Source organism: Lentinus tigrinus, assembly GCF_003813185.1.
Source record: "Lentinus tigrinus ALCF2SS1-7 unplaced genomic scaffold L226scaffold_29, whole genome shotgun sequence".
NCBI classification, from domain to species: Eukaryota; Fungi; Basidiomycota; class Agaricomycetes; order Polyporales; family Polyporaceae; genus Lentinus; species Lentinus tigrinus.
In genome coordinates this window covers 183102-196159 of record NW_027137938.1, presented here as the reverse complement: position 1 = coordinate 196159, position 13058 = coordinate 183102, and the positions used below count along the sequence as shown (strand labels likewise).

At 58.3% G+C, this 13058-nt stretch overlaps 7 protein-coding genes across 7 annotated transcripts; 2 read left to right on the top strand and 5 right to left on the bottom strand.

Moving 5' to 3' along the window:
- Nucleotides 1–228: 228 nt before the first annotated feature.
- On the bottom strand, nucleotides 229–1316 carry L226DRAFT_176052 (uncharacterized protein). The gene is made up of 3 exons (XM_067672671.1): nucleotides 1160–1316; nucleotides 650–996; nucleotides 229–592 (listed from the first exon to the last, which is right to left on the bottom strand). The coding sequence occupies exons 1-3, from the start codon at nucleotides 1184–1186 to the stop codon at nucleotides 520–522; spliced, it is 447 nt and encodes a 148-aa protein (XP_067532032.1). The 5' UTR covers nucleotides 1187–1316; the 3' UTR covers nucleotides 229–519.
- An 855-nt stretch (nucleotides 1317–2171) lies between these two features.
- Nucleotides 2172–2660, bottom strand: L226DRAFT_573933 (uncharacterized protein; the record flags this gene model as incomplete). Its single annotated transcript, XM_067684946.1, has 1 exon — nucleotides 2172–2660. The coding sequence occupies one exon, from the start codon at nucleotides 2658–2660 to the stop codon at nucleotides 2172–2174; it is 489 nt and encodes a 162-aa protein (XP_067532031.1).
- Nucleotides 2661–3600: 940 nt separating this feature from the next.
- Nucleotides 3601–4884, bottom strand: L226DRAFT_176007 (uncharacterized protein). Its single transcript, XM_067672670.1, has 3 exons — nucleotides 4549–4884; nucleotides 3681–4395; nucleotides 3601–3625 (listed from the first exon to the last, which is right to left on the bottom strand). The coding sequence occupies exons 1-2, from the start codon at nucleotides 4745–4747 to the stop codon at nucleotides 3704–3706; spliced, it is 891 nt and encodes a 296-aa protein (XP_067532030.1). The 5' UTR covers nucleotides 4748–4884; the 3' UTR covers nucleotides 3601–3625; nucleotides 3681–3703.
- An 865-nt stretch (nucleotides 4885–5749) lies between these two features.
- On the top strand, nucleotides 5750–7433 carry L226DRAFT_513158 (uncharacterized protein). Its single transcript, XM_067678363.1, has 7 exons — nucleotides 5750–5910; nucleotides 6113–6220; nucleotides 6291–6333; nucleotides 6411–6431; nucleotides 6491–6522; nucleotides 6577–6720; nucleotides 6865–7433. The coding sequence occupies exons 1-7, from the start codon at nucleotides 5777–5779 to the stop codon at nucleotides 7067–7069; spliced, it is 687 nt and encodes a 228-aa protein (XP_067532029.1). The 5' UTR covers nucleotides 5750–5776; the 3' UTR covers nucleotides 7070–7433.
- On the top strand, nucleotides 6880–8015 carry L226DRAFT_175911 (uncharacterized protein). The gene is made up of 2 exons (XM_067672669.1): nucleotides 6880–7917; nucleotides 8013–8015. Exon 1 carries the CDS (start codon nucleotides 7066–7068, stop codon nucleotides 7624–7626), a length of 561 nt encoding a protein of 186 aa, XP_067532028.1. The 5' UTR covers nucleotides 6880–7065; the 3' UTR covers nucleotides 7627–7917; nucleotides 8013–8015.
- Nucleotides 8016–8052: 37 nt separating this feature from the next.
- Nucleotides 8053–11581, bottom strand: L226DRAFT_562319 (uncharacterized protein; the record flags this gene model as incomplete). Its single annotated transcript, XM_067683496.1, has 14 exons — nucleotides 8053–8305; nucleotides 8402–8550; nucleotides 8790–8958; nucleotides 9298–9426; nucleotides 9526–9605; nucleotides 9629–9906; nucleotides 9992–10059; nucleotides 10255–10544; nucleotides 10605–10786; nucleotides 10848–10970; nucleotides 11020–11076; nucleotides 11180–11191; nucleotides 11230–11311; nucleotides 11340–11581. 14 exons carry the CDS (start codon nucleotides 11579–11581, stop codon nucleotides 8151–8153), a joined length of 2016 nt encoding a protein of 671 aa, XP_067532027.1. The 3' UTR covers nucleotides 8053–8150.
- Nucleotides 11582–12397: 816 nt separating this feature from the next.
- On the bottom strand, nucleotides 12398–12944 carry L226DRAFT_175840 (uncharacterized protein). The gene has a single exon (XM_067672668.1). The coding sequence runs from the start codon at nucleotides 12741–12743 to the stop codon at nucleotides 12441–12443; it is 303 nt and encodes a 100-aa protein (XP_067532026.1). The 5' UTR covers nucleotides 12744–12944; the 3' UTR covers nucleotides 12398–12440.
- Between the last annotated feature and the right edge of the window lie 114 nt (nucleotides 12945–13058).

The following is a 13058-nucleotide window of genomic DNA, read 5'->3' as shown; positions in this document are numbered from 1 at the left end:
CATATATTTGGTATTAACAAGAGCCATAAAACGCATAAGGACACGCACTCCTTTGAAGCCGGGTCTCCAGAGCACGCTGCAACAAAGTACAAGATAGCCCGAACTGAGCCGTCACAATAGCGCCAGCTGAGAACGCGTCCTGGGAGAGTATCAAGGGCGAGTGGGAGATATGATTGATGGAGGACGCAAACCGAGTGTGGATACGCATAACTCTAGATCATTAGCCTGGATAGTAGCGGCAGCAGCAGCAGGAACAGGAAGAGGAGGAAAGGAAGGAAAAGGGCGCAATTATGATAGTACACGATTGCGTCACATGCTACGGCGGTTCGGGCGTGAGGGCAGGCGCCGACACGTTGATCTCGTCCGACCTCCACCGCCGCCTACTTTGAGTCCTGTAGGACAACCGAACTCAATAATGGAACGAGAACTGCAAAAACTACATCATGCATCCAGGCTTGCCGTATCCGCGTAGATCTACAGGCCCTGCCAACTGCCTAGTTGTCTATTTCAGATGCCTGATCACCGATTACGGGACTTACACTCGCCCTTGTGCTCGGCCCAGTGGGACTTCTGACATCCGCCGTCGCAATACCTACAGAATAACATGTCATTGGGGACCTCTTGAAGACTCATGGACGCAGGAGCTCACCTCGTTTTGCCACAACCGCCACACCTTCGCAGGACCGCACTCGGGTTGCCGCACCATGAACATCTGTACAGCTCGTAGCTCCTGGTCTCGACACTTGCAGACGCCTTCGCCCTTGGTGTATGGCTACCACATGCTTGATGATCACGGTCCGCATGGTCGTTTCTGTGGTCGATGCTGACGTTTCCGAGGCACTCCGACAGGTCGTCGTCAACCACAGACGACGAGGCACGCGATGCTCCATCGTTGCCCTGACGTCTGTCGAGATCATCGAAACGCTTGATCAGGGCTCCCCACTCCTTCGTGCCCGGTGCATAGAGGCTGAGGATGAGGTCGCGCGTGATGTTGATCTGCGTGCGATCGACGGAATCGCCCATGACGTTTAACGGAGATCGAGACAGGGCGAAGACGAATCACGAACAATACGCCCCAGTTCGTAAACGTGGATTGCCGTTGTATGATGGTGGTAAGATGTCAAGAGGGGGTGAGGTTTGTAACAAGTCTGTAGCGTACCTCTGCAAATAGGGTGTACGTGGCCATTGCCGGGATGGATCATCCTGAGATTTCTTCGGGCGAAGCCGCGAGGTGCTCTCAACAAGTTCGCCGCAATTCAACCAGCCCAAGCACCATATTCGAGCTCGGGCTGGCCGGCCATGTTCTCGCGGGCTCTTCAATGCCATCCGCGAAACAATAAGTAGAGACAGAAGTAGCAACCGGCGGAGGATCACATCATACACCTCACGACCGGTATTGTGAATAGTTGCACCTGCAGATATAAGAGCCAACATGAGCGTGCTAGAGAAGGTCACCATACATGACACTTCCTCTCACCATACTCATCGCACACTGCTCAAGACGCACGTAACATGAAGCGAAACGCGGTCCTAGCAACTTTCTTCGCGCTGCACAGTGTGGCGGCAACGGATCCTTTCATTACGTACCCTGACAAGGGGACCATCTGGAACGAAACGTCGCATAACGTAGTCTGGTAAGCGGATAAAGTCAATTCCGCCATATCGGAGTACTCACAGAAAGCGACCTCTCTACCCAGGAATACCTCGAGGATTTCCCCCGGATTCCTCAACGACGCTGTCATTCAGCTTCGCCACAGTACTTTCCAATCGCCGAGTATGTGTCGATGTTGTATGACAACCGATGGGACGAGGACGGTGTTGACGCGCCCACAATAATCCTCGCAAGCAAGGTGAACCTCGATCAACATCACATGCTGGTACAAGTGCCACAGACAGTCAAGAACTCTGACGAATACCAGATCGCAAGTGAGTAGCAGCCTTACACGCAGTAGCGCAGAAAACTCACTGGTACAACACGTAGTGATCGTCCATTACCCTGTGGATGTCTCCGGTACGGCGAGCACCCGAGTCAACGCCGCCACCACCGCCACTTCAACTAGTAGCTCTGCAAACACGACCGCGCTCGCGACCATGACGAGCGACCCGTCCTCGACCTCCATCGCAGGCGGTAACATGCAGGGGATGAGGAAGAAGAGGAAGAGGCACGCTGATCAGTCGGTCCCAGATCGGCCTCGCGATTCCAGCACAACCAGCCAATCCTCCAAATCCGCCACTTCGGGCGGGACGAGCACGACCGCAATGTCCTCCTCGCCTACATCAGCGAGCGAGTCTGCGGTGTCCACCATAGGTGGCATGACGTCCTTCTCCCCGAGTGCATCACCGGGCTCTGCCTCCGAGGTGTCGTCCACCGTGATATCTGCAGTGTCGTCGTCGTCGTCACGGTCGGCATCCTCCGAGAGCGGATCTGAGCAGTCCGCCACCGCGTCGACCAGCACCGGGAGCGGGACGGCTGCAGCGACATCAGTAAGCAGCAGCTCTGCAGCGTCCTCCAGCGAGACTATCGGTGGCCCCACGATGTCCGCCAGCGCGAGCGCATCAGGGGAGGGGAAGAGTAGGGATGCGAGCACCGCCTCGACGACGAGTACCGCGTCAGCACTGAAGACGACGTCCACTGCATTCCTGTCGGACTTGTTTTCCATTCGCCTGCGGTCGTCGTGAGGCTCGGGGACAACTGCGTACTCATGGAGCAGAGCGTGTAGTAGTTGTACATACCGTAGCGATACTGGTCTTGAGTGTGTCCCGGATGGCGATGTGTCCCGTTATCGGAGCGAATGACAGAGCACGAGACCGAGGTGTTCGGGAGCAGTTCATGGACGACGAACACAATGCACCAAAGGAAGCTTGCGCGCGAGCAGATATGAAGAGTCCGACGTTTGGTCGCCACGTCACCTTGAAAGCAGACTGTCGCGAAATGTCTCCCGACAAGACAACGGAGATGGTATCCGAGTAGATAATCTGTCACAGAACGGAGATACAATTAGTGATGATTCTGAGTTTTTGTGTGAACTGACAGACCTAGCGACGAATGGAGCTCACAACTAGCCCCGGGCAGCTCGGCCAGCCTTCCACGACGAATGTAGAATGAACACATAAGGACCGCGCTCAGCGCACATGTTTGGATATAATCCACCCACCCGTCAGCACACGGTCACTCTCTACGATGAAGGCACGCTTGAGACTCCCGAGCATAGTCGCGGCCGCCACAGCTACGGCGCTCTACGACGGTGTCCTGGTGGCGGCCGCCAACGACACTGTAATCACCTATCCAGGCGCAGGCGTCCAGTGGAACAGCAGCGATCTCTTTCACAACATCGTCTGGTCAGTCACCATGCTCTAGTGATAGTAGAAGACTGTACACTCACCAGGTGCGTACGCGCCGCACGTGTAGGGACGTCAACAAGATTCCCTCAGGTTACCTCGAGGACGCCACTCTTGAGCTGCATCACAAGGACTTCACGAAGCCCAGTGAGCCAGCGTCGTCTACTGTCTATCCAGTGTGCAATCTCCACTCACTCTGTCTGTCTCCAGTGAACCTCGCGAGCAAGGTGAACGTCACGCAATGCCACAGGCTGATCCCGGTGCCTGCTGTGGACGACTCGGACGCCTACCAGGTCGTCAGTGAGTGGCCGTCCTAAGTGACAAGTTGTAGAAGTACTCACGATGCGTTCGCAGTGGTCGTAAACTACCCACTCGGCACACTCCCGGACGCATCCGGTATGGAGGCCGATTCAGCGACCGGCGTTGCGACCGCACCAACCGTGGATGCTAGTGCAGCAAGCTCGCCAGCGGCGGGCACGTCAACAATACCAACCTCTTCCACCTCCATCGCCCCTAGCAGCCCCACCACCGAGGGAGGACTGCAGGGCGTGAGGAGGCGACACGCAATGCCAAACCCGTACCCCAACCCAGACGCCGCATCTGTATCTGTCACCACCATCACCTCTCTCACCACCACCACCACGACCGTACAAGCAAGCGGCGCGTACCCATCGACGTCTCTCACAGTTGACGAGTCCGCAGCCTTCTCCAGCGCCGCAGCCGCACTGTCGAGTGCGTCGGCAGCCATGGCAAGCGCGTCGGCGGCTATGGAGAGCGTGTCGGCCGCCATGCCTCCGTCGGCTCCAACGTCGGGTCTCGAGTCGGCGAGTGCTCCAGGATCCGCTGAGACGAGTTCAAATTCAGGCGGTGATTCCGGGTCTACCGCAACGATCCTTGCGTCCCTTGACGGTTCTGCGATATCTTCCGGCACGAACCCGGCGAGCGGCACCATGGATGGGGAGGGCGGTACTCCTACTGATGCACCCGCAGCCAGTAGTTCCGGGACGGCCACTGCCGGACAGACGACGTCGACGTCGTTCGTCGGGGCGTACTTTGCTATTCATCAGAATACAGTTAGCACAACTGCACCTTCAGACGCAACTCCCACTTTATACGCACTAGATTAGACACGCATATACCCATGTAAGAGCCTTAGGTTGGACGTTCTAGACAGATGATGGGAATCGTTATGGACGAGGTGCTCCTTACCTTGGATACCTGCGGTACCTGCGGATCCCGGAGCTTGAGCTGAACAGCGTGTTCGTGTCTGTTCAGGACGTATCTCGGCAGTTCGGGACGGCTGACGGTGTGCATGAGGGTCGAAGGAAGAAAACGGGAGCGTACGGGAGAGAGGACTCGGGAGTCCGGCGTAAAACGGGTTCTCCGAGAACGTCGGACATGCGGACATAGCGACCACCACGCCAGGATGGACGTCCACCGTTGTGCGAGCGCGATCCAGACCGCAGCAAAGCTTGAGTAAACTTGTGCTGTTGGTGGGAGGTGCGGCAGGATGCGGCTTCTATCCTTTGATTGACGAGGACGAGACCCACTGACCAGACGGGGCGCGGAGGTTACGGGAAGCCACAAATTAAGCGGGCGTCAGGACACGGCTCAACTTCCACAGATGCTTCAAGTTCTTCTGCACAACCCAGACGTGCTGAGCCAGATTCCAAGCAGCGGTTCGAGGCTCGACGAGGGTGGTGTGGGCGTATGCGGGTATGTAAAAGGCCGGAAATCGGATTGATGTTGATTATGTAGTATCTGCCAGCATTAGGAGGGACCGGAGTGTCGACATGCGCCAAGCGCGATTGGCTGGCTGCTCGTTGGCGAGCTCGAGACCGGAATAGGAGTGCAGCGTCGGCCTGGGCCCTCGAGACTTTGAGAGAGCAAACGTACAACTTGGATGATAGCGCAGCGTATTGGACACATGATATGCCCCGCCCATGATTCCGAAATCAGGATGGATCGGGCCGACTTCAGAACGGCTGCACATTAGGCCTGAGGGGTGCCTTGACAATGATAATTCTTAGAATGTTAGTACGTACAGACGGTACAGAGCGAGGCCGGTGGTCGAGAACGTGCAGTGCGTACCGATGGTGCAATGTCGTTGGCTTGCGTTCAATTAGCTCGAGGCCGTCAAGGTTATCGTTCGATGATTAGGACAACACTAGTCATTTTGGGACATCCGCGAGGAACGCCTCGAGCCTAGTTGCTGGTAAAGGACATGAATACGTCGAGGAGAGCCAAAGAGGGACTGCAGCGCTGGGCAGGCGAAGACATGAGCCTGAAGGAGGAGGAGCAGGAATTAACGCGGCAGCCAATGGGAGGACCCGAAAGCGTGGGAAACAGCGAGAAAGGCGGGTGGCAGTTCCCGGAGGGCGCACGGGCAAGCCCCGCTCCCCCAGAAACCCCCAGCGGCGCATTTTGCAACAAATCGATGGCGACCACAACCGCGGGCTCGTCTGCCCAGGCCTCGTCCTCTGCCCCGCACACCGCAGCGCACACGCCCATCCTCGCCACCGGCGACTGGACAAAGAACCTCGTCCACCTCGCAAAGACCGCAGAGCTCAAGTGCGTACTCGTGTCTCTCCCCACGTCGTGTCTCGCATGTTCACCGCCGCCGTGCTCAATCTCAATATCTCACCGTCTGTCGAACGTTCGCTGCATATCCGGGGTGCTTTCCTTGGCGGCGTCTCCATCCCTCGCTTGCGACAAATGCGGCACAACTGCTCGCCTGCCATTACCCATGCGGAACGGCGTGCTCAATCTGCAGGAAACATGCCCTGACGCTCCAGCTGCACACCGCACACATACTCTCGGCGCATGCGGCGCTCGAACAGAAGAACAAGGTCATCCAGGACCTGAAGGAGCAGAAGAACAAGTGCGTACACCTATCACGCGGAACTTGACAGCGGCAGGTTGTTCAACGAACTTTGGGGTACTCTTCGCAGGCTCGAGAGCGAGCGGTCACGGTTACTCAACTGTCTGCGCGAGGTGCGTATGTCTGATTTGACGGCATGCACGCGGGCTTCCATTCAAACATTCGTCCCCCCCCCCTTTCACTTGCCCAGGTCAATGAAGATCGCGACAAGGTCGATATCTCGAGATAATCATTTCCGGCACGCTTCGTCTAACGCTCCCCATCCCTCAGGCTGATCTCGCAGAAGCTACCCTTGACAGAGAGTGAGCACTTCCTTTACCTCAGTGCCTGCATTCCACTCACCCGGCCATATGCAGCGTGAAGGATCTCCATCAGAAGATCAAGACCATAACCGACGGCGAGTACGCCGCAGCGAAGCAGGAGGTCGACCGCCTGCGGCAAGAGCTCGGGCAGGCGCCCCTCCCGAGCCTCCAAACCACCCTCGAAGAAAAGTCCGCGGAGTACGTCCTGTGTCACACTGCCTTCCGCTTACCCACCCTCCATGCTTATCACGTCCCTCCTGCTCTCTCACTCTCCTGCCCTCCTCCATATGCATATGCCACATCCGCACGTCCGCACGTCCGCGCGTCCATGCATCGCATCAGGTACCTGAAAGCACTCCGGTTACAGTCCGAGGCTGCAAACGCCGCGGCGGGGACAAAACGTCCCGGCGACGACCTCGGCGCGGACGGACAGCCTGTCAAGCGGCCGCGCGGCCGCCCCAAGGGCAGCAAGAACTCGAAAACCAAGGCCAAGGCCGGCGCGGGGACGACCCCGCCCGTGGCAGGCGGCGCATCTAACCCAACATGAACACGAACATAAACTCGCACGCGAACATGAAGGGTCGCGTGCGGCGTCGTGTCGGGACTCGGGGCGCGCGTGTTCCGCCCTCGTCCCTTCGCCCGGCGCGTCGATGCGCCGTGTTCATATTGCGACATGTCCATGTCCATGTCAATGCACGGCATCCGCTCTTGCTCTCGAGGGTCCCAGGGTCCCCAGGGTCGTCTCTTCTTGCTCTTGCTCTTGCTCTCTCTCTCCTGTTGTTGTTTCACATTTTTGCAAGTCGGACTGTGTGTGTACGCTACGTGTCCCGCCGCTATTCAGTTGTATCATTGCATTTTTCTCGCTTATCACCCACCCCTGCACTCAGTCTGCGTTCCACATCCAACACCGGGTCCGCAACCACTAGTTCGCCAAGTCAAGTCCTATCTGTCTATCTTGATTCTTGCGTACCGTACCCTATGGAACTCGGGGTTAGGCTCGTGCTCCCAGGATGCAAGGATACAATTGCATCCTTGGCCATGCAATTGAATATCAGAAGATCAGCGGCGCGCGCCCCGCCCGACCACGACCCTCTGCGTAGGTAGAGGCTTCTTGACGGTTGCACAGGAGACGACGATCCATCACGAAGCACCCATGCTTATCCTCTTGCCTCTTGCCGTGTGTGATTCGCTGATGATCCCCTCTCTAGTACTCTAGTACTCTGTTACTGGTGCGCGCGCGGTGTTTGACCTCCTCCTCGACTTTGACGCGCCCGCCGCCGGTGCGGACCCGGCGAAACATGTACTCACTCGTACAGGTATCTCGAGATTCGAGACTCGAGCGCCCCCGTGCCGAGTATAGGCTCATCTTTCCGAGTCCATGTCAATGCATTCCAGGTGAGCAAGTCGCTCCAGTTCATTCGTACTTCAAAGTTAGTACTGACGACCCCGCGCTCCCGCGCATGTCGCATGCGGGATATTCATGCGAGTAGAACACGTAACTTGTAACATTTAACCTTGGCTCCGTCAGATCGACGGTCTCATGCCGCAGACCTACTAGCGGCGTCGCACCAAACCGGCGCCACGCAGTTCGACGACACTGCACGCCGGAGCCCTTGTCGCCGACATACCTACCTATCATCCATCCATGGCCCGTCGTCGGCCGCCGGCGAGTCCCTGTCCGGATGTCCCGGTTGACACTGGACGTGCGCCGTGAGTGGTAAGTAGCGCGAAACGTCTATCGTAACTTGGTGCCAGGCGCCGAACACCGAGTAAGTACTGAGTACTGAATGACTGACATCCTTCACGTTCAACGTTCAACGTTTCAACATTCACACCCCTGCCCTCCTAGGCGTGTTGCCATCCTATTGTGGTCCCATACCAGCCAACAGCCCGCCAGCCGCCAGCCGCCACCCCGACCCGACGTCCCTGATCGCCCCGCTCGCTGCGCAGCAGCAAGCGGCGGGCGGCGGGCTCGCGTCAAAGGGCCGGCCAGCGCCACCAATGTGCCATTGTGCCATTGCGCCACCACTGCGACTCCGCGAGTCAAACGTATCCGTCGAACAAAGGCTCGCGTAAATACTACACCGGGCCCCTAGCTATCGCCCGCTGCCCTCGCCTATTTCCACGTATGTATGTACCGCCCGCTTGCTGGTTTTCTGGCATCCCACACACCACCCATCACACACGCGCGCGTCTATGTACACTCTCCTTTGTCCTCTCCGGAACGCTAACGCTAACGCTGCACAGGACTCGGGAGGTCGACCTACGCGAGGCCGTGGTGATCGCCATTGTGCCGTGCCCACCCATGGCCATGGGCCATTCGTCCGTCTATCCGTCCGTGATCCATCTGTCCAATGTCCAGATATCCAGATATCCAAATATCCAAGTATTCGTGACTTTGTCCGCGGCTTCCGACATATCCCATAAGTTCCATGTCTGGAATTCACATAAGATTGGGCGACAGCATTTCCAGCTACATCACGTGATGAAAAATGTCACGCTTTGGGGGTGAAGTGGAAAGAACGGATGAAGGCTCGGCCTCGGGGTACAAATCCGGAAAAATAAAACTATCAAGTTGTTTGGAATTGCTTTCTCAACAACTTGACAGTCTCCGATTTCTCAAAAGCGACGCGAGGGGGGAGATGATAGCCCATTTGAGTAAGCGCCACCAGCCAAAACCCTCCCTAGCGCTCGCAGGGGTGACAGTTTTTGGCTGGGGCATGTGAGCGTCACAGTGTGACCCTGGTGGCTGGATATGCACTCGCTCAATCTTACCCACTCCATGTCCGTGTGCACGTGTCTTCCCTCTTCCCGGGCCCTCTTCCCTCTTCCAATCTCTCTCGCTTGCAAGTTGCCACCATCGCATCGCATCGCATCCCGCGCCATCGACGAAATTCCAGCCATCTGTCGACGACGACTTACCCGAGCGCAATCTCCGACACGCCTCGGGCAGCGGCGCGCGCCGGCTGCATAACATTCCTCTCCATCTCTACAGTAACATACCACTGTAGAGTCCTCCAAGAATCCGCGTTTCTCTGTCCATTGCACCCGCTCGACCCAGCAACCAATCGTCCGCGAGCACTCTGTCTCGGTTCATCGGGCATACCCAGACGGCCGATTCACGTTCCAGTTCCAGACTCCAGTTGCCGCCGATTTCATTTTGGTGGACTCGGGAGTCGGGGGTTGGTCCCAGAAAGGCAGGCACAAGCTTAAGCGACCGGCTCCAGCCTCGGATCCAGCGCCTCCCATCGACAGGGCCCGTTTTCCCCGCGTTCCCGTTCCTGCCGATTCGCGATCAGGGAGCGCCCATCGAGATCCCATGCCCTCCAAATTCCAATCGGGGTTTGTGCGGGTCGATCGAGATAGCGATTGTATGTGGGAAACCTCCACCGCGCACCGAGTGGGTCGCCAGGACGGACTCAGTACTCAGGAGTCACTAGTCACTAGTCAGGACGCGCCTCCAGCTGACTGCGCGCGGCCACTCGAATGCCCGATCCCGATCCCGCGCCTTCGCAATCGACATGGGGCTCCCTGCACCTGCAGCAGCAGCAAGGTTGACTGACATGTTGACACGCGGCAGGCAACAAGTGACCAGTCAATGTCAATGTCAATAGCAACCGTACGCGGTTGCGGACGAAGTCGTCCTCGGCCGATCGCAGAACCCCCTTCCCACCGCGCGCTCCATCCCGGTGTCGAGAGTCGACGAGCGGCCTCTGAGCGTGTGCGACCCACCCGGTGGGCCGCCGACCGGACTTTCGAGCTTAATGTTGGAGTCAGTGGCAGTCACCACCATCGGGCTTCGCGCGCGCCTGGGAGGAGTCCGGGATGGAGGCGGGAGCTCTCTCTGTGCGCTGCTCACGCCGGGGGCGAGAAGCGCGAAGCACGAAGGCCAGCTGCGACCGGGCGTGGTGCGTCGTGTCATCTGCGCGCTCGTAGCACCGTGTCCTGCTGATGCTGAGCGCTGATCGGAGGCAGCTTTGTCTGCGTGCAGGACGTGCAGGTCGGACGCTGCGGTGCGGCGCCTTCAAAGCTTCATCGTGATACAGTACTGATGTTCACAGAAGAGAAGCACGCGCACGCACACGCGCGACGGGAAGCGGGGAGCAGGGAGGCTAGCTAGGCCCCTTCCAGCCTTCTCGTCGCGTCCTGTGACTGTCCGCTCAAAGTGGGCATTATTGGCGGATGTGGCGGGAGGGGGAGGGGCCCTCGCGATCGCGTGCGGCGCGCTTCGCGTTCGACGCGTTCGACGCGTTCGTGATCGTGGCTTCGCGTCGCGTAGACGTAGCACTAGTACTAGCCGTCTGTTCGTGATCTTGTTGTCGCACCAGAAAGGCAAGTGCGGAGGCTCTATTAGTCCAGTCTCGAAGCGGGGAGTTGAATGGGACACGTGCGTCGTACGCGCAGAGCAGAGACGACGCGCGATGCGCGATGCCGATGGCGATCACGCTCTGTTTGCATTCATCTTCTGGCTGCTCTGGCGCAGCCATCGCTGCTCACCCTATACTGAGGACTAGTACTGCTGCCGTCGATCGCGACGCGCGGTGGGATGACTTCCTGACCGTATTAGTAAGGCATTACAGATCACCCGATGACTACTACATGGTACTTGCAACAAGTCGAACCTGTGCAGTGTGCATGGCTTGCCCGCCCGGCTTACAAACAAAGTTGGCTACATGGCATTGGTATTCACAGCAGTTGCGCACGTACATATGTCGTCACCTCAGCTTTCAGTTCGCAACCCCCCCGAGCCTCGCAGAATTCGAAGCTCGGAGAACGTTGACGTGGATGACTGAAACATACCATTAGTAATTACTCACGCGCTGAGGGCGTGCATTCGCATTATTGACATTCGGAGTGACATTCGGATTCGGGTTCGGATGCGGATGCGGATGCGCACTCGAGCGTCGATGACGCCGCATGACTCGGAAGGTCGCCCCGGGTGGCCGCGGCGCCGGGCGGGTGGCATGTGGCATGGAAGGATCTTGGAACGCGAGGACGCGAGGACGAGCAGAGCTCGCGAGTCGCGTTGCAGCCCGAATTCCGAATCTGACTGTGGCATGTGCACAGTGCCGCTGCGTGCGCCATTCGGAGTGCGTGCGACGCGTAGAGCCCTCTCGAAGCATATGGGTAATGTGGGTATTCGGAATCGTACTTGGGCACCTGAGGTGGTCAGAAATATCACGGGCGTTCAGTACAGTACATTCGATGACGTCTTGGGAAGCTTGCCGCCCTGCCCTGCAAAAGCGCACACAAGAAAATAGCGTCGCGTGAAAAGTCGGAGGGCCCGGGAGGGATCACGTTAACGTCGACGTTCGCCTCGGACAAGATTGAGAATCGAGACACGGACACTGGCCCCTGGGACGACCGCGGGGTGGCTGCGCTCGAGTCGCGCGAGCCACCTAAGTACATACCTTGGTAGGATCAATGTGAGTAATACTAATCGCAGATTACGCCGGGTGTCAATGGTGCAGCAACGGTGGCCCTCCGACGTCCGTAGTTCCCGGTGCAGGCGTGCTGCGTGCAGCAGCGATACCGCGCCACCTCGCGCAGTCGCCGCGTCGACACCGGGCGCGTACAGTACATACCCTACTTCCCTACCCCAAGAATGCAGGCGCATCGATCGAGTTCCAAAACGTGTCTGGCAGGGCGACTTGAGTCTTGGAGTACTATCTATCGATCGAGAGGTTGCAGGCCAAGACAGTGGACACGGGTGGCAGCCACGTTCGCGTTCGCCAGGTCCGGGGCGACTGAATGACTGGCCGGGCGCAGCCTCCGACGTCGACGTTGCACAGTACTGAGTACATACATACATACACCACCGCACCCGAACGCAGGCGCGCGCCGTGTCCATGCCCATTGCCATGCCGCAGCAGATGCCGAGTGCGGGGATGCGTGTGTGCCTGCCCCTGGGTCACCGGTCACGGTGGACCGTGGTCCGTGGACGCGTCGAGGGCGATGCAATTGGGCGAGACACGTCGTGACACGACGCGTCGTTGCCAGATTGGGCGGCGTCGCGTTACAGTAATAGTTATTTGATGGCGTGGTGGACCGCGGACGGGGGAACGTGCGCGCCTGCCATGTATCGCCAAGCCCGGCCGAGGGAGAGGAGGCTGAGCAAAGTCCACTTGCATCGGACGGCCGCACGGTGCATGTGAGCGTGGCATACATAATTGCATCGGATGGTCACGGTGGGCGGCTGCGATGCATCGTCCCCATACCATCGGAGTCGCCGTCAGAAGCGCATTTATCGCAGGCGTTGGAAACGCCGGATCCGGAAGAGCTCGTTGGTCGCATTGCTGGATTCGAGCAAGACCCTGGAGGCGGGGAAGGCGGGGAAGGCGGACGTGTCCGTGTCAAATACGGGTGCTAATGCAATGAGTGCACGTAGGGCGCGTCAATGGGATGGCATTAATATAAGTGCTAATGGACGCGTTGGTGCGATGCGCATTTGCCATTCATGATTGTGATTGCTGCGTGGTTCCGAGCAAGCAGCGAGGCGAGCAGCAGCGCTGCGGTGCGCTGCGGGAGGCTGCTGC

Bases quoted from the DNA above. Each gene is read 5' to 3' on its own strand.
- L226DRAFT_513158 (XM_067678363.1), top strand. From the start codon at position 5,777: ATGGCGACCACAACCGCGGGCTCGTCTGCCCAGGCCTCGTCCTCTGCC. The intron at 6,334-6,410 runs GTGCGTATGTCT...TCACTTGCCCAG, and splicing joins TACTCAACTGTCTGCGCGAG to GTCAATGAAGATCGCGACAA. The intron at 6,432-6,490 runs GTCGATATCTCG...CCCATCCCTCAG, and splicing joins TCAATGAAGATCGCGACAAG to GCTGATCTCGCAGAAGCTAC.
- L226DRAFT_175911 (XM_067672669.1), top strand. From the start codon at position 7,066: ATGAACACGAACATAAACTCGCACGCGAACATGAAGGGTCGCGTGCGG.
- L226DRAFT_176052 (XM_067672671.1), bottom strand. From the start codon at position 1,186: ATGGCCACGTACACCCTATTTGCAGAG. The intron at 997-1,159 runs GTACGCTACAGA...GATCGCACGCAG, and splicing joins CGTACACCCTATTTGCAGAG to ATCAACATCACGCGCGACCT. The intron at 593-649 runs GTGAGCTCCTGC...GTTATTCTGTAG, and splicing joins GGCGGTTGTGGCAAAACGAG to GTATTGCGACGGCGGATGTC.
- L226DRAFT_175840 (XM_067672668.1), bottom strand. From the start codon at position 12,743: ATGGTATGGGGACGATGCATCGCAGCCGCCCACCGTGACCATCCGATG.
- L226DRAFT_176007 (XM_067672670.1), bottom strand. From the start codon at position 4,747: ATGTCCGCATGTCCGACGTTCTCGGAGAACCCGTTTTACGCCGGACTC. The intron at 4,396-4,548 runs GTAAGGAGCACC...TCTGATGAATAG, and splicing joins AGGTACCGCAGGTATCCAAG to CAAAGTACGCCCCGACGAAC.